Raw genomic sequence first — 25,532 nt, forward strand, 5'->3', positions numbered from 1 at the left:
AAACTTCAACGTGATCGTAAATCTGTGACTTATGCATTTCTTTTCATTATTGTGCCTTTATTGCAGGAAAATAATGTCACGGAAATCGAATCACTACGCAAAAACTATTACTTTTAGAAAGCTGACTAGTTGCATGTTGAAGTGAGTTGGCGATGAAACATAAATGAATTGCAAAGAGTAGTACAGCGAAGAGAAATAAGGTGCACACCCAAAACTAAATTTTTTAAAAGAATCAAAGGTATCTACTTTGCATATATGAACTGAAGAAACTATCGTATTATCATCTTACACAAACTGAAATCCACGACATCCTCCTGCATTGTGAGTACACAATACAAAATAGTATGAGGAAACGGTTTAAAAGAAAACGAAAAAAAGTATAATGCAGCAATTGATACATAATAATACAAAGAGGGAACATCAGTAAAATGGTGCATTCAACGCTACGTATTTTCATGCCGTGCGCCTATATGGGATAGAAGATTATGCAGAAGTGGAACCAGAATGTACGGAAGTAAAGCCATGTAGCGCGAATTAACGCGCGTTCTTGTGGTTGAGAATAAACTGGATGTTTGTGAACGGTAGCGGCAATTGCTGACTGCATGCAACGAGCTAAATAACAGAAGCAGCTATATCAACAACGTAAAACATGATTTTATATGAATCATAGAACAAGTTGCTTTTGAAAACACTGGAAATGGTTGCATATAAATGGTCCAACGCTAGAAAAAGGCAATCTGCCAGTTTTCATGTAGACTAATCAAATGCGCAATGTGAAGCATAAAATCCACATCGTTAAACTACATTCAGTAATTAATGTAATTCATCATCATAAGACCAAATGGTGTGTGCATTAGAAGGGAAATATAGCAAGTGTTCGAAGGGTCTGATAAAGAAAAATACGATCATGAACAAACATCGTATATGAGGATCTATTGTAAGAAGAAATGCTACAAACAGCTATTATAACTAGCGAGAACGGCATAATCGGTTACCTTTCCGATCAAATCTTAAATCTGACGTAAGGTGTGCTATATATATCATTTGTGGAGCAAATTATTTTACTAAAACCAATCGAATTAAGCAGTAGCACGTGCGTATAGTGATGGAAGAAACAATTGCATTGCCGCATGCAAGGGTCTTGTTTTGCTCTCCACATCCTCGTAATTCGTCCTCGTGCTGGATACGGAGGATACATTTCCGATAAAACATGTGTGGACATTTCCATTGGATGCATACTCGCAATATTTCACAACATTACAATTGGTCCAAGAGAAAAACTAGTAAATTCTCCTCAACCTCCTTGTCGCTATGTACGTTTTGACGATATTCAACCCACTGTTTAAAGTGGAATTCCGGGAATCGTCTTGATAGATGGCACTTGTACTAGAGGAAGAAATGCCCTTCTTCGCGCACACAGTGGTTCGATGGTTTAACAGATGTTGCACATTTATCATCGTCATGTTGTCGTGTTGGCAGTATAATGCCTTTCTAAAGCTTCTATCATTTTGCTGCGTGCACCATGGTACAGTTAGATTTAATTGTGTTAGAAATAATGAACGCTCGTCCTACTCATGTTGTACTTTACTCGTTACAGCAGAGTGATTGTAAAAGAATGCATATGAAGGATAACGACACTCAAAGGGTGATAGTGGGCTAAACGAGAGAGAGCGAGAGAGAGAGAGAGAGAGAGAGTGTGCAAGGGATCTAAATAGCCAATAGATGTCAGCTTCGTTTGAGTTTTATCGCAGCTTAGATGATGAAGAGCTACCACAAGCATACCACTTCCCCTATTCGATAATCCTTAGCGATTGTAGAAATTACAATACGGTCATATTACGCAACATCAAAAACAGTAGTGCGTCGAACACTCTTCGAGAAGAACCGTACTCCCGCGTGTTTTCGTCATAGCATATTAGTAAACTGAATGTAGGAATGTGTAATGACGGAACGATGGGATAGATATATGAAAAAAGTGACAAGCGGCTGAAATGAGTTCTAAAATGAGAAGAACTAATCGCAGGGTATAGTGCGTGGTTCTTGTGCATCTATTCATGCTGCTGATAAGCAAAAAATCTCCTCAACAAATTGCTATCCCACGAAAATCAACAAAAAAGATGTATTATAAAGGCAAAAACACTATAAATTCGGTAGGTGAGAAGCATAAAGATTTAAATGTACGCGGCGGATAGTTTAACCCCCGTCCATCGGTTCGGAATTAAGAGAAACAAACGTATGAAACTAAGCTGCAGTAAAACGTGACATCCGGTTTTCCCACAGATCGATTGGAATAGTTTATGGAACAGAGTGTCGATTTTCCTATGATATAGTTTCGTTGGTTTGAAATTGATTCGCTTATTTCGGGAGCGCGCGCGACCCATTAGTGTAGTCTTTAACACAAAAAAAAAATTCCTGCAAAACGAACGGTTGTAGTTGTTGAACTGTCGTATACGTTCCAGGAGATAATTCGACCAAAGTTGGACCTCACACACTCCGCGTTTTGGTAGCAACTATTGTACATTAAACAAATGCAAGACATTGATTGCAGCGCATCTTTGTCGCAATATTTTTGTTTTCTACTAAGATTTTCCAAGCTTGTAATTTTTTCTTCAAATTGTATTATTTCATACTGAATAACGTTTTGTATTCGTTTATCATACACATTCACTTGCTACTGCTGTTACGTGGTGTGTGCGTTCCTGCCTTTTTCTGGTGGAACTTGTTTACATCGTTATTATTGTTCGCCTAGCCTCTTTTGGTTCACTCGGGGTATAGACGCAAACGATTTATAAGAGATGAATGTATACAACGGACATGGCGGATGGTTGGTGTAGTCTTGCGCGACCATCATTCAAGACGACGATCGCAGACAATACATTCAGGCGACGAGGATACCCACGTCCCACGTAATTAGAATATCAATGCAGCCGTATGCTAGCAGTGTTGCAAAGCAATGTTACAGCAAAATATAAACCCGTAATCTCGCATAAAACGTTGCAATCGCGATCAAAACAAGTGAGATACATATATCGATGCGAAGCAGCGATGAGAGAGAGAGAGAATTGCGAACGTCGTACGTAATAACGGCCGCGAACAGGAAGTGAGGTGAGGAGGGTATAGCGCATCATAGAATTATTGGATAGAATTGGTTAATAACATGTTGAGTTTTAGAATCATATTTTGCTGGCACATGAAATTCGTGCTTGCGCGCCAAAACTATGTCCGTTCAGGGCTATCCTTTCAGGGCGTGATAAGATAAACAGTCAAGAATAACAAACCGACGTATCTGTAGGAAAGCTGTGTAAAGAGAACTGAAAGGGCGCGCGCACTGAGAACATTATCAGCTAAGTTTTGGATTAATTATATTTAAATTTGAAAATCGAAACCCGGAAGAATGAGAAGGAAATATAGCAAGGAAGAAAATAAGAAAATCTAATCTACAAACATAAAACATTCAAAACCACAATGATGTAGTAGACTATTAATTCGTAATCGGGTGGCATGCGTTCGCAACTGTTCCAAAAGAGCGGGCCACGGTCGAAACCGTTCGGTGTGGAATGTGTATTAACGTCAAACACTATACCGTCGTCCGTGCGAAGTATAGTAGCTTGGGAAGAGAATGGATGGGATGGGTTTGAAGCACACGATGTACCTTTTCGATCGGGAAAGACGGTGGAGAAATAAAAAACGTCGAAAATTGTTGGGCGAAAGTGATTTTTAAAATAATTTCCTAAACAGTAGCACCGGGTGAGAAAAAGGGCAGTGTAAATGTCCACCGTGCTCCATCCCTGGGACGGATTCGACCAGACACATCGAGCGCATATTCGAATGCTTGACGAAGAGGGTGGCAAACTCAAAGTGGGTCACTTTATCGGAACGGGAAGGAGAGAACACAACCAGCGAACGAAGAAATACGTGCAGCTGGGGTCAGGCAAACGGTTGGACATTTGGAAAGCAACGAGTTTGGAAGTGTGCGTGTGTATGTGTGGTCATTTTTATCATTTTCGCTATAGAAAACAACTTCCCTTAGTCGTTAAGCAGATAGAAAGCATAAAAAGAAGCACTTACATACGATGAAGGAACGCAATGCAGAATGCATGACTATAGAATACAGCTGGAACAGTTAAAAAAAACAACGGTCGTATTCCTGCTAACCTGAATAATAGACGTAGTAGAAAATCATTGCATTTGCGTTGGTATAGCAAATAAAAATGACACAGGGAAAAAGCGAGCCTAGAAAACGATGGTTAGCGTACTAATTCAGCAAGGAAAGCGATGTTGCAGTAATGCATTCGGAAAGTAAAGCAGCAGGTACAATGAAATGCATTACCAGATAAAAAAATATGTATATATATATATATATATATATATATATATATATATATATATATATATATATATATATATATATATATATATATATATATATATATATATATATATATATATATATATCTTATACCTAACTTTATAAAAACCCCGAGAAAAAAAGTAAGACACAATGAGCAAACAAAAATTAACAATGTCTAGTGATAACGTTTATTGTGAGAAAGAAACATCAACATTTACCATCGAAGATTAAACGGGGAAGAACGAAAATGAATGACTGAAAGGTGTTGTAAAGAGAGAAAGCGTTAGTGAGAGATTGAAAAGCGATGCGAAATTATCTTTATAGAACTACGTTGCGTACCAGAAGTAGGGAGTTCAGATAGGGAGCGCTACAATGCTTTTTGCAAGCGGAAGTAACTGTTTGAAGTCTAATATGGTAATGCACAATAGACGACAGGAGTAAATGTTCAAAGGCATTAATGAAACAAAAATAAAACCAATCACCAGTCGGGCCTTCGCCGTATACTGGAATGAAATTTAAATATTGCAACAAAATGTACGTGTTGCCAAAGAATCCGAATCCTATAACCAATAGCAGCGTTAACAAGAGGAACATTTTGTGTTCTTTTTTTATTCGTCCTAATAAACCGCAGAGTAGGGAAACTTATATTTTCCTGTCAAAAGAAGAAAAATGGCTGATGAATATGTACCTTTTGAAAACTAGAGGAGCTCTAGAAATGTAGCAGCCAATGGCATTGTACGCGACACTTAGTCACGGGCAGCATTTGCTTGTACCTAAAAAGCGTATAATCATTACGAATTGAGCTAGAGAGTTAGCATAGTTGGATTTGGTCATTCCATCCTTCGCACTATTCCTCAATAGTAAACGAATAGCTCCCAGAGAGTGGCATGTAACTGAAACTTACGTAAGCAAACTGTGTAAAAGAACTACTACGATCAGGACAAATAAAATGCACAAAGCAAAGCAGCAATGCCCAATGCAGAGAAACTCGTGTATCAACAATGATGGGTGTGAACCAAAATAAACCTCTTAATTAGTGCGTCATATTCCGAGAGCAGCTAGCGTGACGAGGTTGAACGGTGCACAGAAAAGGGAAGAAAAACGCGAAGTGTGGTGACAGAAAATAAAATCATTTCCATATTGAATTCACGATACCGAAAATAGCATCAAACACCTTGCGTGTGCAGTACCAATCCAGCATAGGCGATCCAGATGGGCGATTTGCAGATCGAAATGCGGATAGTGCCGCAATCATCGCGCGCTAGAGGAGAACGCACTGGACATTATCAATGATCTTTGGCTCATTACTTCTGTTTCTGATCATCATTCTGTTGCTTGATGCTATTAGTTGTTTCTGAGTTTACGATGCAGAGTTTGCATTAAGGCTGGCGGTTTGTTATCTTTTGTATAGAATCGGAGCAAAAAAGGACTCGTTCGAAACTAAAATAGAATCTGGTCTTCAATGTCCAGGACAACGTTCAGGAAAAAGGCGACAAAACTTTGTTTTTCAAATGATTACGGTTATTTTAAAAATATTGCTTTATTTTTTATGAATGTCTTGCGAATCATTCGAGTAACGTCCAATCCAGCCCTAAGGAGTCTCATGCGTTAAAACTCACGGCTAATGCGTAACGAAAATAATAACAAAATCAAAACAACCCTTACACATAAATGTTTCCGGTCTCCTTGCTAAACATTTGATCATATGTGGTACCGATCAAATTCCGGTAAAGTAAAGAAAAGCGAATGTGAAAGTTTGAATGCTTCATTTATGCAAAGCGCGAAACCATGCGCTGGCGTGAACACATGGAATGACCGCTGTGTGGTCCTTTCGCGATTCGAACATTCGTTTTTTTATAATGCCAGCTGGCCTCCCGAATCCCACGTAAAACTGCATGAGTCGTTAATGAAATGATTATTGTATGAGGAAAACCCACAATGGTATAGGGCGAATGTAGAGCGGCCTATTACATCAATCAAGATCACAGCAAAACGTGCTTAGAATGAAATGCTCTACGAACACTCGCGATATAGGTAACCATTGTTGTTTGCCCATATATCCTGACGGCAGCCGTGCTCCTTAGGAATTGAATAAAATTTGTCAAAAGTATATTTTCCCATCTCGATCGCGGAGGGTACCACGAATATAAGATGCAGCACACCGAGATCGGAGTTGAGAAGCTTTAAGAAGAAACAAATAATGTACTCATTAAAACGCAAAAAAAACACGCACGAAATAAGGCGGTTGAAAGAAGGACCCACCACCAAACGGAACCAGATCCGTGCCCTATACGAACGGCATAGCTTAACTCGCACGTTTTCGGGGGAACGATAGTAACAGAAGCCTTAGTTGAAGGATTTAAGTGAACCAAACAAAAGACATGTACACACAGACGGACACCCACACATACATACTAGCACACTGAGCAAGGACCTGAGAGGCTACCCGGTGCGTAGACAGTGGGGTTGGAACGCAGGGAAATGCGTTTGAGTTTCACATCCACCGGATGGAAAATGTAGAGTATGTTGTGAATTCTCCAATACAAAACACTAACGATGCATAGCGTGTACGGAAGTAATGGAAAATAGAAAGCAAAGAAAAATAAAAGAACGAATATTAATGCTAAAACGACTACGGTGCGAAAGCACGTAAATGTTTGAGCGTTTAAAATGAAAGAAAGCATTGTCGAAGGGATGTTGACACGTGATTTGGAGTTAAGCTTAAAGTTAGATTGTTGGGATCCCACGAATTATGAATTAGGAATTATGAACTTTCAGCATTGCACGCTTTCCATTTGCAGCACATAAATATATTTTGCGTGGTCTGTCTACTAGCGATGTACGACTTGCGTGACATATAGTCCTAGCACAGTGTTCGAACGCGGTACAGTGAAAGAGAGGGCGTAAAATTGCTTTACGATTTAATTAATCCACCGAATTAACCGCTCGTCGGTATGCCAAAGGCTCTGGGGTGCCCGCCCCGATGATTTAGTGCACGCCAGAGAAAACAGCACCTTGGACGTTGGACTACTAATGGAGATATTTTTACTCGCACACGCCACTGTTCATCGATAGAATGACCTCGTCCTTGTGATTGCGAGTGAGAAAAACGTGACAAATGCGGCCTAAAATCCTCTTGCCAACGATTTGACATTAACCGAAGGCGAGGATATCGGCTTAAAGTCGGCAGTTGCGTTCCGTTCGAGGATTACAGAAACCGCATCCCGTGGAGGTTCCTTGCAGAAACCAAGTGAAAGGGAAAGCGGTCATTGACTCGCGGCCAAACGTAGGCTGCTTTGCACGATTGTAACCGGATTTGGTGGTGGAAAAGTTATGCAAAGCAGCTGCTGCTTTTCCATTCCTTCCACTAGCCCATCTTCTACTATAGAATCGATAGGATTGTTAAGGTGCTTTGGAGGACTGTCAACCTTTGGCGGGTTCGTACGACTCGGCTCAATCGAGTGATGCAAACCATCCGCTCGGTTTTTCTTTTCTCCCCGGTCAATCGTTTTTGCCAAACTGCGACCCGGTTTGTTTTCCACTCGAGTCGGGTCGACGAATTGTGTTACTCTACGACGAATGGGGCGACCAACTAGTGTGGTCCTACTGGGGACATGGCACCGTTGGCAATATTTATTACCATATTATGGTAATTATTTGCAAAGCATGGCGCAGGATTGACGGGAACGAACGGTGGCTCGAGCCCATGGAGCATTGAGAAGGCAATAAACACTTGAAAAGAAAAGCAAAACTACAGAAGGCTTAGCGCTTTTACTTTTCAAGCTTGACATGTTTAGGTACTATCAGGTAGAAGAAGCTTTCGTCTGGTTGCTTATTAATCTACATTTAGTGCATTACTTAGTAGTGATCAGGCTGTTGTTTTGTTTGTACATATCTGCGAAATACGAGACATTAGGATGATATTTTTATGTAAAAGCTTTTTTGTATACGCCATACATCCATCCAAGTATGATATGCTAAAAGAACGATATGCAAAATTTCGTTAAAGTATCTGAGCACTGAGAAAAGAATTACAGGGTTTTTTTTTAAATTTTGTTTAAACATGTCTCCACACTCGTCCTACTAAACCCGCTGGCATTTCTGTTCGCAGGTTACATCCGGACACCATTCCAAGTATTCGGTGCCTTTCGCTGTTAATATTTCAACGTCAACGTGGGGAATTTTAACGGTCACCGTCACGTGGGTCGGTGCTTTCGCCTGTTTACGTTCAAGTATCCATGCCACCTTGCCACGTAGGAACGGTTTAATTATGGTGACCGTTGTGGGTGTGCGCCTATAAAGCCTGAATTCCCTGTCCGCGAAAGCATACCAAGCTATAAAGCTAGAAGCGGCTTTCGACCACCATACCAATGGCGAACGGTGGTTGCGATACTATCAAGATTAATGGCATTGTGGCGCGCTTCCTGGCAGCGTCCTTAAAGTTTGCGATCCTCTGCACCCGGCGACACGTGTCAACGTATGAGAGGCGCGTTCGTTCTGTGGCACGTGGCTGAGGGAAAGTTTGCCATCGAGGGGGTGGAACCGTGAACATATTTTTTCTTTCACCGGCATTAACATTCTTTGTGTTTTTCGTTCGCGTGGCTTTGCTCGAATATGGGACATTTTATTTACTGATTTGCCGGCGCGATAGGGAAAAGTTTAATTAACTCACCAGCCGCAGGTGACGGTTCAAATCGTGGAGTAAAGTTGTTTGTCGCTTTATTGGCTCGATAATGAGGAAAGCTTTGAAGGATGGTGTGCCGGCTCGTTAGTTGCTGTTGTTTAATTTACATACCAACAGATTATAATTGCGGTCCTTTCTATTCGAACTAAAAAAAGAGGCTTTGCAAGTGAGCTTGTAGAATCATAATACAAAGGAAAAGGAATATGATAAGTTCAAAGGGTTTAAATTGTTGATAAACACAGGCTTTTTGCAACATCGGCTGTAAATAGGCCAAGGAATAAATAATGGCCACGCTTTTCCCAAGGATCAAACCGGTACAGGTACAGGTGGAAAATCTACGAAAATCCCCCAAAACCACAAAAGGGTGCATAATTCAATTCTTTCAGCACCGTTGCGTCGCAGCAGACTAATCGCGGAACGTCTGCCTTCTGGAGAATGGTACTCTCGTTCTCGCTGCCGCCGCAGTTGTAATGTTTTCGGGGTTTGATTGCTGTTGGTATTACTCGTTGCTTTATCCCCATGCCATTCCAGAAAACAATCGCGGTAACCGAAGCGACCCGCTTCCCCCCAAGTGAGTGGGAGAGTCTCGACGTGCCAATCGAATTCGTTACTTCCGCTTGATCGATAGCTAGGACTCGAGTCCTTCTCGTACCGAGAGTATCCATCGCCCGGTGGTGCGTTTGTATGGATCGACCGGTGTGAAGCGACATGTGTAAGTCCTCAAGTTATTGTTTTCACCCAGTGCTGCTTGCGTATAATTATAATTAGTGCTGAAACAAGATTTAATAACCCCTTCCGTAGGTGAACCATAATGGGCTATAATTAGCGTTGAAGCGCGTTTGGAAAATTCGCACTCCAACGGCACCGAAGCGCTCTGTTAGTCAAACCACGCGCGTTGCCGGTTGGCTGTCGTTACCGGGTTCCGTTTCGTGTCAAGTGCGCATTTTTGGATTTTCGTCCCTTCTGCAAATGGTTGCCGTGTTCGGGCCACCACATGGCAACCGGTAAGGACTCGAAAGCGAGCCAGGACCTTCCAGCCGGTCCAGTTGACAGTCAACCGACGGTGGCGCAGGATGGTCGTTAAAATAGTGGGTGTCTTTTGTTTCGTCGTCTTCTGAGTACTGCTAACTACTTCGGATGTCGTTTCCTGTCCACCGATGGTCTAACGCTGGCTAAGCTTTATAATAGAGGGAGAGTGAGATAAACACGGACGATTAAGTGCTGGCGTTAGTAGAGTACTAGCGTCTCTGGAAGCAGTGTCCTGAGATATCTAGTGGTGCGGGAAATACAGAGACGTCCATCATGATCGACGACGATGAGGATGATTACGAAGGATACTGTGAGTAGCTCGGTGTTGGGCCACTTACTGCAAGTGTCTGCAAGATTTCTTGCTTATCTAATACACCACTCCAAGAACAAATCAAACAGGCTCGTATTCACGCTACCGTTTGGTGTGAAACCTCGTGCGTTTTTAGTGCAGTTCACTTCATGCCCTATTTAGTTTGGATTGCGACACGCGAGTGAGAATAAACTTGACATAGTTTTTGTTTGTTTGCGAATTGATTTTTAATGACAAAATCAAGGATACAAATATGTGTCCTATGGTTGTGTCAGAACGCGATCTGTTCAAAAAACAGTTCTTTCGGATGCAGGTGTCCTTTTGAGGTTTCAAAGTATTTTGCTAGAACAACAGCTAAATTGTTTTGTGCTTTTTGTGCGGCAGCTGCAATTGCTATTGTACAATTACGCTAATTGACGCCTTTTTGACGATGGGCGATTATTCTCTTCACCAATCGCTTCTAGTTCTGCGCCCAGCGAACGAGTACAACATCAAGGAGAAGATCATCCAGGCGAACCAGGAATCGTTCGCCATCCCAACACCTCCATCCCCGCGGCAACACGTGAGCGGTGAACGGCGTGTCACCTTCCGGGAGCAGCTGGTCGATTACGAACCGGACGACTACAGTAGCGAGGACGACGGGTACGGTGGCGGCGGTGGTGGAAAGGGCCACAAAAAGAACGCCCTCATTGAAACGGTGGCCGATGTGCACCGAGAGGGCGAGGAGGATGGTGGTGATGCATCGAACACGGACACGATCCTTGAGGAGCTGCAGCTAGAAGATCATCGAGCGACACCGGAGGGTGCGGATGATCCTGAGGAACATGGACACGGGCTGGAAGATGAGGAAGCGGTAGTGGAAGAAGAGCAGCTAGAGGGTGACTATGATGAGGAGGGCGAAGGACAACAGGATCGCATGGAGAAACATAAGACTGGTGTTGAGGGCGAATCGCTAGCGTCAGAAGAAGAAGACGAAGTAGAAGAGCAGCAGGACGAAGAAGAGGAAGAAGAAGAGATTAATGGAGCGGAGGAAGAAGAGGAGGAAGAGCCAACGGAGGGTTCAAGCATGGACACGGAAATCCACAACCCGGAAAGCAGCGAGGACATCAGCAGCAGTCCGCTGAAGACGTATCGTTCCGAGGCGGATTCGCGTTCCGGCTCGGGAGACTCGCAGGCTGAAGAGGCAGGAATACCGGGGGAGGGGGAGGAGGAGGACTACAACCGGGTGTCGTACGATGACAATGACTACGATCACAGCGGTCCCGGTGAGGAACGAAACGGTGGTCCTGACGGTGAGTCCTCGTCCGATGGTGAACGACCACTCGAGGCACATCGAACCAAACGGTCAACGACATGCCGGCGAAAGTGTTGTCGACACAAGAAATCGTCCGGCGAAAAGCTACCGTACTACAATGGGTTCCGTTCCGAGTACGGGTTGTCCCGGGAAGAGCTGGAAGAGAAAAAACGGCGCCTTGAAGCGCGCCGGCAGCGAGTCCGCGAACGCAAGGCACGCCGCTCGATCGAACAACGCCAAAAGGCACAATCGAATGAGGAAGCTTTCGCAGCCTGGCTCCATGGCAAGCTGCGGAATTCGATCAACAAACACCAGAACATGTACGACGTGAAACAGGGAAGCTCGTCCGGGCGGCAGCAACAGCAGGACACGAAATTTCGCCGCCGGAATGGCATCTTCGCGATGCACCAGTTGTCGTACGGTTAGCGATTTGGTGTTCCGGATTGAGCAGGAGAAGTTTCCAATTAAATTAAACAAAGCAGTTTTGGTGCACCGTCAACGTTTGTATGTAGCCTGCTGGCCGATGTACGGACCAATCATACACCAAGAGTTTTGAGCCATACACCATGTCGCACCGTGTCAACCTTTAGGTGTACAGCAGATCCTGTGATCCTCGAGGATCGCCGACTACATTACGTTGTGAGTTGTGGTGTGCAAATTGCAATATTAAACGCAATATGAGTTAAGAAAAATATATGGATTACAATTTACGGCGCTCCTTTTTACTATACGTACGTGTATGCCCGTTTGATTACATGTTTTTTTTTCTATTCACTCACTCAAATTAGCATCAGATGACGCATACTAACTAAAAATAGTCTAATGATGCAGCATCAACCTTAATGCATGTTCAACTCACGCTAGGTGTTTAAAAAAAAAAGGCTGCTTTCGTAGTTCCTACCGGACAATACAATGGTTACTGAACACGCGATAGTACTTCCGGTTTTGTTAGAAATTCATTTCATTTTACAAATTATTTTTCCAATGAGGGTCTGCGTTCACGCTGCAGGGGTAGTATTCATCTGCAAATGAGAAAAAAACTCGTTTCCACGCAAGAACTCATAGGTACAGGTTTCAAGCTGTATTGCAGGAAATAAAAATGGTGCACATTTTCGTGAATTTCTTGAATGTCCTTCAAATAGTGATCGAGTTCGATGGCAGTAACTCTCCGCAGTGCTGTCCAGCCAACGGTCAGGACACACGCGAGATTGTGTGCACGGCGGCACAGAACCATCTGAGCATTATATTTTCTGATGGCGGGTTTAGCTGTTTGAATTATGCAACATAAAGTTTCCGGATGTGATTGCACGAACGTGGGATCGCCGTGCTGTAAATTATGGGTGTGATTAAATTTGCATAATTTTTTGCTCATATCGCAAAGCACACATATTGGGGCGTTGGAATGGTTTTAAATGTAATCAAAAATCAGTCTGGGTAAGCTCAAATGAATTCAGTGTACCCTTTTATAATTTAGCGTGTTTTTCGTTAGGAATCGATCGTTAGGAAAATAAAAAAATGTTTCACTTACTTATTAGGCATTACTACCGCTTAGCACTGCTGCAGGAGAAGATCCCAAGCTTGTTTCACCATACACTAGTTGTTTTAGGTACCTTTTTATAAAACTGTTTATTCAGAATTGCTATACAATAATAGTCGGCTAAATATACATAGCTATAGGCGCCCTATCGTAATACCAAGCCAACTGAAGGGTTTTATATGAAATGATTTTCGTTTAAGTCTGCCATTTTACGTTTTCTATCATACTGGTGGAGGAAAGTGTCATAAAAATGTTACGATTAAGTGTTTGCTCTCATACTGCTCTGAGTATTTATTAATTGCTCCTATCAAAAAGCACTGCTACTTATGGTTCCATTCGGTTCAATTTTCGCTTGTTTGCAATGCAATTGGTGTAAATTTTTTGATTTTATCCGTGCATGTAAAGTGTTCAGTAAAAATTCATCTGCCGCTTACTTACGTTAGCATTGAATTTATAGATTTTGCCCATATTCCATGCGAATAGGGAACAATTTAGTTAAAGCTCATTTAACGGTGTCGGGTTGTATTATTTTTTCGTCTAATCGAAACAACGATTTTTCTCGCCGATTTTAAATTATCTATACACTTCGCGCTTATTTTCGACTACCGTAAATATGTACCACAAGTGATTTGTGTGGGAAAGAAACCGATGCAAGCGTAATTGAAGTCAGGATTTTTTATACATATTTTTTCTTTTACTCCCGCTCTTGTGATACTTTTGTTTCAATAGTACACTATTTTAGTCAGTTTATGAAAGTAACTCGGATGATTACATTTAAATTTGCCGTTACTCATGTATAATTTTAGTTAATGGAAAGATGTTACAGTGTGTTAGAACAAATACATTTTTCAACATTAATGTACGATACACAGATTAGCATCTTTGCTAGCATTCTATTATTGTTGCTTAGATGCTAAGTTTTGATTCCAATACATTTGAAATCATTCCCATTGTCAGTTCTCCCTGCGGGATCGCGGTTGGGATTGCGCGTGTGGTTATCGATTCGTTTCTCACTATATATTTCACACTTCATTCTCCAGCTTTTTTATCACAAGTAGTAGGAGACAGACAGTCACGAATTATTTGTCATTCTTGCGTCTGCCTTGTTACATGGCTCAATTGGCAAAAGCATGCGATTACCTATATACGCGTAACACACGTAACCTTAGCACAGAAATTAGCCTTAGACGCTGCATTCAGCTTCTTGCTGCCGTGTCGGTGACTATAGCATAACGCTGATATGCTATATGCTATTGTCTCTATATTCCTCGAGAATGACTACGAGTCGCACAAACGCAAACAAAAATTCTGCGAAACGAATTTGCCTGCTACTTGACCATGCTATGCTAGCTTTAAAATGACGTATTCTAGCCAACGTAACACCTATTGATCAATCGATACAGCGCAACATTTTTGAGAGAGCGTTTTGCTATGGATTCCTAGCTTTCATTATTTGACTATATTTATTGTATTTTACTTTCTTCTCCGCGAAACTGAACGCCCAGCATGTGTGATTGTTTCGATAGAAAATTGGTTCCAATCGGGAATAATTCTACCATAATAAACTTTTTTCTACGATTTATCATAAGTGTACCCATTCCCAAAGCTAAAGCTAAGCCCTACGTGTTACGCTGTAACCATCATAAGCACTTAAACTGCCACCATGTGCACAGATGATAGATTTTTCCATCAGTATCCAACGAATTGGCGTTCACTCACGTGTTGTAAATCGCGGCTATTTCAAAGAGTACTATTTTATTCTCTCAGCTGCTTGTCGCATGTATATAAGTTTATGTAGAATTTTATCAGTAAATCATAGTACTTGTTATTGTTTCATGTTCAACTTGAATTAATAAATTACGAAAATGCCAAGCATGTTATGTGTGTGCTAAACAATCGAAATATCTACGCTGTATGATAAGCTCTATTACCGCTCGACTCGTACCGCTGATACTGTTTTTTCGAAACTGGCTCACTTATATTTCTTTTGAGGGAGCAACCCTCTAATGCCATGGCACGAAATAATGGATTGGCCGAATGGGCTGGTGCACTTTCACAAATCCATTCTGGTTAATGAACAATCGATAATGTACAGTTTAGGCGCATAGATCTGTATTTTTGCTTAAGAGACTGCGCGCGAATATGCGTAGTAGATAAATTTTCAACAGAAATAACTCGGATTAGGCTACCATCGGACGGAACGTGCGGTCGTTAAGTGATGAGCGATCATGGTCATAATAAATCATTGCATACTGCTACGCTCGGCATCCAACGTAAGTCAAGCGATGAAGAAATAATAAATTAAAATCCTTTGAAAAAAAAAACTACAAAAAAATATAATTTATATTTTTGTGATTCTACCTTTGAAAAGGAATGTGTTGATTAGAAGCGGTAAACGTATATATTATACGTACCAACCTTGCGCTTATGTCAACGTGCGAATATTTTGCCAATGACCTAAAATGGTGCCCATGCACAATGAACAACGTTTCAAACCCTCTTTTGCTGATTTAGAATGTGCATGGAAGAATTTTTAACGTACAGCTCTGAAAATATACGATACCTATACTATTCCACAGCATTTCTTCTGTCTGTTCCAGCCATACGGTGATCAGTTCCTTATCTGGCAACCGGATCTCGCCATCTTCCGATGCTGCTATTTCGCGATAAATCCACGCACTTACTTACGCATTTACGTAAACAGTGGTAAATGGTAAAAATCGAATCCCCGGTATCCTCGAGCTGCCAGCCAGATGTAAACTACGTGGTACGCTCCAGGCACGAAGCATATGAATCCAGCGACGAAAAAGACGGCTGCCTGCGACCCATTGTGCGGTTCAACCAAGGCGTACGCACCCATCGCTATCAAGCCGGTGCCGATGATCAGCAGCGCGATCGCGGCGAGTACAGTGCGCCAGTTTTCTCGCACCTTTGGGTGTCGCCAACAGTAGGTGTATGATTCGCTCGATGAAAGGTGGCCATACTCCTGTATCAGCGAGTCGCTATCCCTAGAGGTGGTATCATCGGTGTATTTTAGATGAGCTCGATTGCTGCTAGGTAGTGCAGATTATCAGCCCGTAGCGATAGCATTTATGTGCAACATAATGTTCGTGTGTATGTATGTGTGTGTGGGTGTTTATGATTAATTAGATTTCACCCGGTATTAAACGGATTCACCAATGCGGGACGAGCGTTAAACAGGACAACCGACACCAAGATGCCCGCGAAATGGATGAAGCAAGGATCGGGATGTAGAGTAGAGATCGTAAAAAGGTGATCAAGTACCATAAGAGAGAAAGAGAAAGAGAGAAAGAGGGAAAATACCAAAACTCTAGTATACCCAATCTACTAAATTGTTGCGCAATGCGCTCAGTGTATATGTTTGTGCTAAAGTTACCATCCACCGCTACAACGCCCGGAAGCGGAAGCTAAAGCTTGCATTTATAGAAATACCTTACCTTTGGTCGTGAATCCTTATAGACACATCGTCCGGTGAACGAGCCTTTGCTCGTATAGGCGTGCTGATGACGGTCGAACCATAAACCTTAATTACTTCGTCGGTTTCCTCTTCAAAGGCATCGTGTATAGAGAATCGCTTCGCCGAATCCTTGCCGTGAGAACCACGATTGCTACCATTCTGTAGATTCATGTTGTCGTGACTTTTTTCAGGGTGGTCTTTTTGCTAGGACTCGATACTTGAAATCACGATGAATCGATCGTATCGACTTTAACTCTATGTTGACTAGATCTGCTCCGTTTCCGTTTTACAGCAGCTGTTCCAGTGCATACTTTAACTAAGTCGCCGGATGTCGCTTGAAATAACGGGAAGTCGCTGGACCGGGTAGTTAATATGTACGTTTTTACTTTAACATTTATAAAACTGAAACCAATCAATATCCTGCGTTGTCCACAACTGTAACTGATGATTCTTTTTTCACACCTGCCCTGTGATGGAGTCACTTCGCTGTACGGAGCGGTAGATGCAGAAACTCATTAACATACATTACAGTGTGGTATGGAACGGCAACGACGATGCGGTGATTATGGCGCAGCAGCTCAGCAAAGACCAGATAGAGGTGAGCAGCTTCGGGTGTGCATTTCGTTCTGAGATTCTCACTTTGGGTTGGGTTTGTCGTTTTGGTCACTATGTTTGTCGTAGCGGTTTACTTTGTTTGGAACTTAGGCACTGTCTGAAAACATGGCGGACAGTAGTTTACAGGGTTTTCACGTAGGGATAAGCGGGAAAACCATATATAGATGGTCTGTTTTCTCTTACGTGGAGTGGGGTGTATCCTGTCAGGCAACAAAAAATGAAAATAAAAATGAAAACAACATATATTCCACACAGTGCTTGACGTTTCTGCCAGCAAGCGCAGGTTCATCGATTAATCGATGAATAATCCCCTTTCAATACATGGAATATTTTAAATAAATATTCGAGACCATGCGTTGCCTGTTCCGAGATAAATCATACTGGATGGAATGGTTTTTGTCTATAAAATATAAACAATTATTTCACGTAGCCATAGGACTATAGACATCGATAGAGGTATTTTGCTGCTGGTATAATAACAGGCTATAGTAATGGATGGCATATAGTTTTGAGTGTTTGTTTATTAAAATATAAGGAAAAATATACTTATAATCAGAATGTTTTTATCAATACTTTTGAAATAAGAAAATAAACCGAACTTCAAAAAATAACTAGCTGTCATTTGTGTCAAACGATCCAACAGACACTGTGCATCTAAGTGTGCGTAACTTAAAAGACCGTTTCATTTGAAAACGACGCCTGACAGGTAGTTGGCCAGTAGCATTGCTTTCTTTTGTGAATTCGTCTTCGCGCGCATTTAGCTAGCGCAGCTGCAAAATGTGTGAAAAACTGTGAATCTGGTGCAGATTGTCTGTAACAGTGTTTTGTTTGGACTCTACTCAACGCTGGTAGCTAGTAAATTGGAGTTTGCCCCGTCATGTCCAGGCACGAGAAGGAGCAAAAGACTATCGCCGCCAGGACGGCCTGTCTCAACGATCTGATACTTGGTCGTACGAATGGCGATGGCGGTTTTGCTGGAAAGGACTCTGCTGGAGGAAATGATATAAATCTCGAGGTGGCCCTCAGCCGGGAGGGACTGCTAGATTCGCTGATTGTACTCTATGACGAATGCAGCAAAGATGCGATTAAGAAAAAGGATAAAAACATTGCTGAATTTGTTAGCAAATGTAAGTGGACATCCGGCATGCAGCCGGTTGCGAACCAGCTTAAAGATTTGCATTAACGTAATCTTTTTCATTTTACAGATCGTCCAATCATCCAGGAAACTCGAACAAAACGAACAAATGTTAACGATTTTGACGTCAAATGTCTCATTGGCAAGGGGTATTTTGGTGAGGTGCATGTAAGTACTAGTACAAAGTTAGATATACATTTATTATAAGTATCATTTTATTTGATTTATCGAATGTCTTTTTAGCTGGTTGTCGAACGACAAACCGGTGAGTTGTACGCGATGAAGAAGATGTGCAAAGAAACTGTGTCCTCGGCACAGGTACGTGCAGAACGTGACATAATGGCCATTAGGCGTTCCGAGTGGATTACGCCGCTGCAGTACGCCTTCCAGGATTCAAGTAGCCTCTATTTGGTCATGGAGTTTCTTCCCGGAGGGGATTTGCTGAGCCTTATGATACGCGTTGGAGTGTTCGATGAGGAGCTTGTCCAGTTCTATCTAGCTGAGTTGGCGACTGCACTAAATAGTCTGCATTCGTTGGGTTACGTGCATCGCGACATTAAGCCCGAAAATATTTTGCTTGATCGCTTTGGTCACCTGAAGCTGGCCGATTTCGGTAATGCGACAGCAATCAATAACGATGGAAGCGTGACGAGCCCGATGCCGGTCGGAACTCCCGATTATATCGCCCCAGAGTTGTTGCAGACCTTGTCCACCGTGGGCCGTGCAGCGAATGGTGCGAAACACGATGTAACGTGTGATTTTTGGTCGATGGGAATTATTGGCTATGAGTTTGTCGCGGAGCAAACACCTTTTCATGGGGACAATGTGAATGAAACATATTCCAAAATTCTGTCGCATTGCGAGGGTCGGCATAGCAAAAAACTAGTTTATCCTACACACGTATCCATCACGGCGAATTACCGTGATCTGCTTGATCGGCTTGTAACCAACGTTTCGAATCGCATGTCGTACGTCGAAATAGTACGACATCCCTTCTTTGGGGACTTAAATTGGGATCGATTGCGGTACATGATTCCTCCAATTATACCGACCGTAAGCAGCGATGGTGATACGTCCAACTTTGACGATGTAGATAAAACTGGAAAACGCAAAGCGATGCTCGGCAGAAAGCCAACCTACAATATCGTACGAATGAACGAATTTTCCGGTCACGATCTTCCATTTTTGGGGTACAGTTACGTATATGAAGATCCCGATGTTGCCGGAAAGTATCGCGATACGGACGAGCACATGAAGGTGGCCAGGCTAACAGCTAAAGTAAAGGAACAGGATAGACGATTAAAGGAACACAGTGGAGAAATTCATCGACTGCAGAAAGATGTACTCGAGCGCGATCGCAAAATCGTTACGATGACGGCACACAGTAAGATACTGGATGAAACGAAAAAAGAGCTCGAGAGTATGAAAGAGCTTTTGAAGGAGAAAACGGCAGAACTCGCCGCTACCCGTACTGATAATAAGACCCTTCGCAACAGCTTAAAAATCGAAAAGGAACAGCGGCTCAAGAATGATGCCACAATCGCTGATGTCGTGAAACAGACATACAAAAAATGGGAGAAGGTTAAGCAGGCTTCGGACCAAGGTTATGAACGGCAGTTGGCGGAGAACAAGACTGAAATGGCTGCGGCAAACGAAAAGCTGCACGAAGTAACGACTGAGTTGATGGGCCGGTTAGAGGAATGTCAGCATTTACAGACTGCGGTAGAGAACTACAAACATTTGCTGAAAAAATCCAAGGAGAAGTTGAAGGCAGACAAGGAGAGTTTGGATCGCAACCAGCAAGAGTTAATGGCTGCGTACGATGCAAAAATTGCTGAGTTGAAGAGCAAGTGGAAGGTGGAAAAAGACAAACGTGTCGGTCTGGAGGCAGAGATTCGCGAATTAAGAGACAAACTGCAGGAGCAAGAATCGAGTGTGAAGTTTGTCGAGGATACGAAGCAAAAGCTTGTGGAAAACATCAAACGGCGCATGACAATGCAACTGGAGGAAAATAATATGTTGCGTGAAGCCAAGCAGTTCTCCGACAAAATGAGTGAAGAAATGCAAAAGAAATGCGACGATTTACGCAGCGAGATAAGTAAATTGCAGGAGCAAACCATCGTCACAGTGGCGAATACCAGCCTGGACAGTAGCCGCCGAAGCTCTTTGGTATATGAACAGGAGTTTAGAAGTGCCAATTCGAGCCTGCAGGACATGACGACTGTCGTAATGGGTTCAAATGCTGAGGCACAACTACGCAGTGAATTAATTCGCGCAAGGTAAGACACAACAGTTTTGCATTCAATTTTATGGCTTGTTTAGTGCATTTTTGCCGGTAGCGGTCATTTACCATGTAGTAAAAATAAGTAGAGAGCAAGTAGATCGCAGTTTAGGTAATTATTTCGTTTATTTCCTTTTTGTTTCATCGTAGAGCAAAGTATTTTGATGTTCCTATTTACCGTTTGAAAAACGGAGTTGTGCAACAACGTGCCTAAAACGCAGGACTAAATATTGCGACATTTTGGAGTTGTTTTGTCATTATACATCCACATTATATGCTTCCTTTCTTTTTTTATAGATTAATATTTACTTTAAATTATTGTATTTATACAACGAAAAAAGTTTATCATTCTAAATGACTATACAAATAAATACATTTTGTTTGCATTGCACTCCTAACGCGGAAAAGCGCGTTTCAGATAATTGAATAAAAACTGTGGTCTTAGATAAATCTTAGATGGTATCAGCATCTTTTATTTCGGGCTACACTTAAACATTATGATCTAGTAAAACATGATTTCGCTATTTGTTATAGTAATTATCGCAACACGTACCGTAGCAAGCTTTGATTTTATTCCAGAATCAGCATCTCGTAGAATTAAACATTTCAACCAATAATAGAGTATCAAGAAATAAACAATGATCAAGTATAATTCATATGGGTAATATTGGATTAGTTTTGAGTATTCAGTGTTGTTTTTACACATATTATTGAGGTTTTTTCAAATGCGCTTTTTAAACCATGTGTTAGTGCAATGCTCTCTGGTCTGCCACGATATTCATGAATAACCAAAATGAAATTTCTTTTGATATTGGCAATGGCTTATGGCAATAACTATTTTATTCTAAAACCAAAAGACGTTTCATTAAGTATCGCAGTGTGTGTTGGCTATTGTAATTCTGCTGTATGTGTTGAAGGTTCTGTTTTTAGTCTGCTGCCTGCACGTGGTTTATTCATTAGCTAGATTACAACCCAACAAATTATTTGATAACTTAGCGGTATTCATATTCTTTTGTTGTTGGTAACATTTGTAATCGATCACACTGTGATTGTAAATTCTTTTTCTCATTTTACGTTCGTTATCAACTTGTACAGGGAAAACGAGAGTGAGCAACGCAAACGTGCCGATGCTCTTGAACAAGCTGTCGGGCGGCTAGAAAAGGACATCGATCAATTGAAAGCAAGCGGCGTGGGATCTTCGGGTGCTGAAACGCTACTCGAAAAGCAAAACGAACGGCTTGAAGATAAACTGTCCGCCATCCGGGAGCAGGCAATACTGGACAAACAGTCTGCTCGTAGCGCTAATCTTTCCGTTTGGAAGCTGGAAAAGGAACTAGACGAGCTTCGGAAGGAGAAGAGCATTCTGACGCGCCGTATCGAACTAGCAGACGAGCGTGTAACCCGTGTCCGTCACGACAAGGAAGAATTAGAGTTCAAGATGAAGCAGCAGCGTGAAACGGTTACTAACAAGGACAAGCAGATCGAGGATCTTCGGACGGATATGAACGCGCTCAAGAATGAGTTACGAAAGGAGCGTGAGCTGTGGAGTAGCTCAGAAAAGGACCGGTTGGCGGAGAAAACGGAGCTGATAGAATGCGTTGCGAAAATTCAGATGCTGGAAGAAAAGTTGAAGGAAGGCCAACAAAAGCAGCAGCAACTGAGCGATCGAGTAAGGCTGTTGACAGTGGAGAACGGAGAGTTAACAAAGGAATTACGAGAAGCACATGATGAGCTGTCAGACGCCGCGGAGACGAATGAAGAGCAAGAGAAACGATTGGCCGCTGTAACCAAAAACTTTAACATGCTGAAGGGGGCATGCAGCATTACGGAGACTCAGCTGACCGAGATGGAAATATTGCTTGAGAAAGAATCAAAACGCAACAAGGAGTGTAGCGAACAGATGGAAATCCTCAGAAAGCGGCTTAGCGAGAAGGATACCGACCTGGAACGCTACCGACAAGAACTACATGAAGAGCGATCCGGTAAGACTCTAAGCGAATCTAGAACGAACCATCTACTGGGCGAGTACGAGGAGCTACGCAAGAAGTTCGAAGATCTGCAACGACAGATGCTCGAACAGGAGCAGAAGCTGATAGACAAGACGAACCATCTGTTCGAGGTGCAGGAACGCATCGAGTTACTTAATCATGATGCCGAAAATCTGCAAAAGGTAGTCGCAAACTACGAACAGGAGCACTTCATTTTGAAGGAGGAAAACGCCCGCATCCTGACTGATCTTTTCTTAGCAAAGGAACACATTACACAGTTGAGTAACGAGAAGCGCGATCAGCAGAATCTTATCGAGCAACTGACCGGAGAGTTGGAACATGTGAAACGGGTGCTACAGGAACAGAAAACATTTTACACTGAACGGGACATAAAAAGCGAGGCGACGCTAGCGCAACACAAGAAGTTAATTGACTATCTGCAAGCGAAAGTGGAGGAATGTAATGCACACAGAAAGAAGAAAACGTTGGCAGGACTGATCTTCGGCACGTCTTCATCGTCATGCGACCGGAAGGAGAATATTGTGCCCAACGTAGGCACTGCGAACGGAAGTAATGCCCCTCCGGTTGAGGCGACCGTCAGCTATCGGAAGCTACAGGCCGAGCTTCAAAAGGAGCGTACTCGAACGAACCAGTTAAAGGAGCAGCTGTTACGGGCCAAAACGGATTTGATAGCCGCTGCCAAGTGCAACTCGGCATCGATGCCACGGAAGCAACAAAAGGAAGACGAAAACTTGGAGGTTGAAAGGAGCTATCGTGAAGAAGCTCTCGCGACACTCGAACGTTCAAGGAAAGAATCGCGGGCTGAAGAACCGCAGCAGCGACGCACGACTTCTGCCTCGGCAAAACGATCAACGTCTGCGGTCGGTAGAGCGCATACCTTCGATATGACTATTGAAAGTTCGTCCTCAGCTTTGAAACAACCGGCAATATTGTGCGCTGTTTGTGATCGGCTAATTTTGGCTGGCCATCCGTACTGGAAGTGTACGGATTGTAAAACTACCGTACATCGGAAATGCCGCGCGTCGGTTTCCGGAAGCTGCGGCGAGGCCCGTAAGAGCGGTGCCGGTGTCGAGTCTGTTGAAAAAGCAAACGAATCTTTGGATGATTTCGCGGAGGAATTGGGAACTGCGGATGATGAGGATGAGGGAGATACTGATGTCGATTCGATTGGTAGGATGCAGCGTAAGAGCCCAGCGTTTTCGATGACCAGCGCGGAGGAAAAGGCTGAAGAGGACCGCTACGTAGGAGACTTGCTGTTCAAGACGAAGCGGCTCGAACCGAAACTGTACGTTAACGATATCTATGAAGTCAGCGAGAAGGCTGTTCTGCTGGGTATGTACTATTTGGAGAACTGTCGGCGGGGTTAGACGTGTTTCTACATAATCATTTTGCTCTTTATTTCCATACTGCAGGCTGCGACACGGGTCTTTATTCGTACCACATGGATACGGGTGAGGTCGTACATATTCGAGGCATCTGCAATGTGCGATCGTTTGCCGTTTCGCCCCAAATCCCTAAGGCAATACTGATCGGGTCGGAAGGAGAATACCTGTACCAGTGCGACGTCCGTCACTTACAAAGCCGCGCCCATGCGTCATCCTGCCTGCAGCCAAAGCTGGAATCTTTTGTCTTAGATCTGTCCATCGCCAACCGTACCCACAGTGAACCTTGGCACATTGTGCGCATGATGGAGGATATACCGTCGGGTGGAAAAATTTCTGATGCAATTGCCATTGCGGCTACGTCGTCCAGGATTGTGATTCTCAAGTTCGACGGGCAAGCGGGAAGATTTAAACCGGTCCGCGGTCTGGACACCGTCCTCCCAGTGTCGACAGTCCTATTCACCAAGAACACCGCTATCGTCGGCTCGGACAAATTCTTCGAAATTGACCTGCGTACGTTCGCGGCAGAAGAGTTTTTGGACATGTCTGACAAGACGTTGAGCGAAGTTCGGACCTGTGCCCCATTGGCTGCCTTCCGCATCAACAGTCAGGAGTATTTACTGTGTTACCGGGAGGTTGGCATCTTTGTCGATGATTCAGGATGGCGATCGCGTCCGGATAATTTAAATTGGTTGCAGGATCCGGTGGAGTTTTACTACCGTGAGTCGTGTCTGTTCATAGCGCACGCGGACTGCGTGCAGGTGATGTACATTAGCAAGTCCTACACCAAGGATCTGGCATGTCGGCAGTCCCACACGGATGACGAGCGACGGGCGTTCGTTAGCTTGCGCGAATCACCGCGTCTGCTGGCTCCTCTACAGTATACTAAGACATCGATTTACGTGGCTTGTGAATGTGGACCTGATCGCGAACAGGAGATAGTGCTGCTCGACGGGTTAAAGGCGCTGCGAACGGTTGGATTCAGTCGGTCACTCGAAACGCTATCCAGCCTCGCGACGGGTGTCGGTCAAAGTCAGGATTCGCTAGCCACTTTAGGGCAAGGTGTGTAATAAGGCCAACGTTGGCATGCTCTCAATTACACGCTTACGAAAATGCAACTTAAAAATTGTATTTCATGTCTCAGCCTCCCACAGCGGAGTGGACGAATACGTAAGCTATTTAAATTCATTTGAAGTATTCCATTCTTTTTTATATAAACGATTTTTATACGATCGTGCTTGCCCTATTCTAGATTACCATAATTATGACCAATGAAAACTATGCGTAAAGACGAGGAAATGAAAACATTGTAGGTTAGTGAAAGGATCTATAAGGGTAATGTACGAATCCAACTTCGGCCCGTTAAAGAAAGTGTCAAATTCCAAATTGATCCATGATAATCAGGTTTCTATTTGTAAAGAAAAAAT

General features: G+C 42.9%; 3 protein-coding genes across 3 annotated transcripts; 2 read left to right on the forward strand and 1 right to left on the reverse strand.

Moving 5' to 3' along the window:
- Nucleotides 1-10,337: 10,337 nt before the first annotated feature.
- LOC128726750 (uncharacterized) lies at nt 10,338-12,094 on the forward strand. The gene is made up of 2 exons (XM_053820576.1): nt 10,338-10,374; nt 10,839-12,094. The coding sequence occupies exons 1-2, from the start codon at nt 10,338-10,340 to the stop codon at nt 12,092-12,094; spliced, it is 1,293 nt and encodes a 430-aa protein (XP_053676551.1).
- A 3,803-nt stretch (nt 12,095-15,897) lies between these two features.
- Nucleotides 15,898-16,906, reverse strand: LOC128726346 (transmembrane protein 134). The gene is made up of 2 exons (XM_053820150.1): nt 16,664-16,906; nt 15,898-16,258 (listed from the first exon to the last, which is right to left on the reverse strand). Exons 1-2 carry the CDS (start codon nt 16,852-16,854, stop codon nt 15,898-15,900), a joined length of 552 nt encoding a protein of 183 aa, XP_053676125.1. The 5' UTR covers nt 16,855-16,906.
- Nucleotides 16,907-18,175: 1,269 nt separating this feature from the next.
- LOC128725528 (citron rho-interacting kinase) lies at nt 18,176-25,175 on the forward strand. The gene is made up of 5 exons (XM_053819280.1): nt 18,176-18,425; nt 18,504-18,601; nt 18,677-20,712; nt 21,810-24,055; nt 24,136-25,175. The coding sequence occupies exons 1-5, from the start codon at nt 18,176-18,178 to the stop codon at nt 25,173-25,175; spliced, it is 5,670 nt and encodes a 1,889-aa protein (XP_053675255.1).
- The last annotated feature ends 357 nt before the right edge of the window (nt 25,176-25,532 follow it).

The sequence above is a fragment of the Anopheles nili genome, chromosome 3 (genome assembly GCF_943737925.1).
Source record: "Anopheles nili chromosome 3, idAnoNiliSN_F5_01, whole genome shotgun sequence".
Taxonomy (NCBI): Eukaryota; Metazoa; Arthropoda; class Insecta; order Diptera; family Culicidae; genus Anopheles; species Anopheles nili.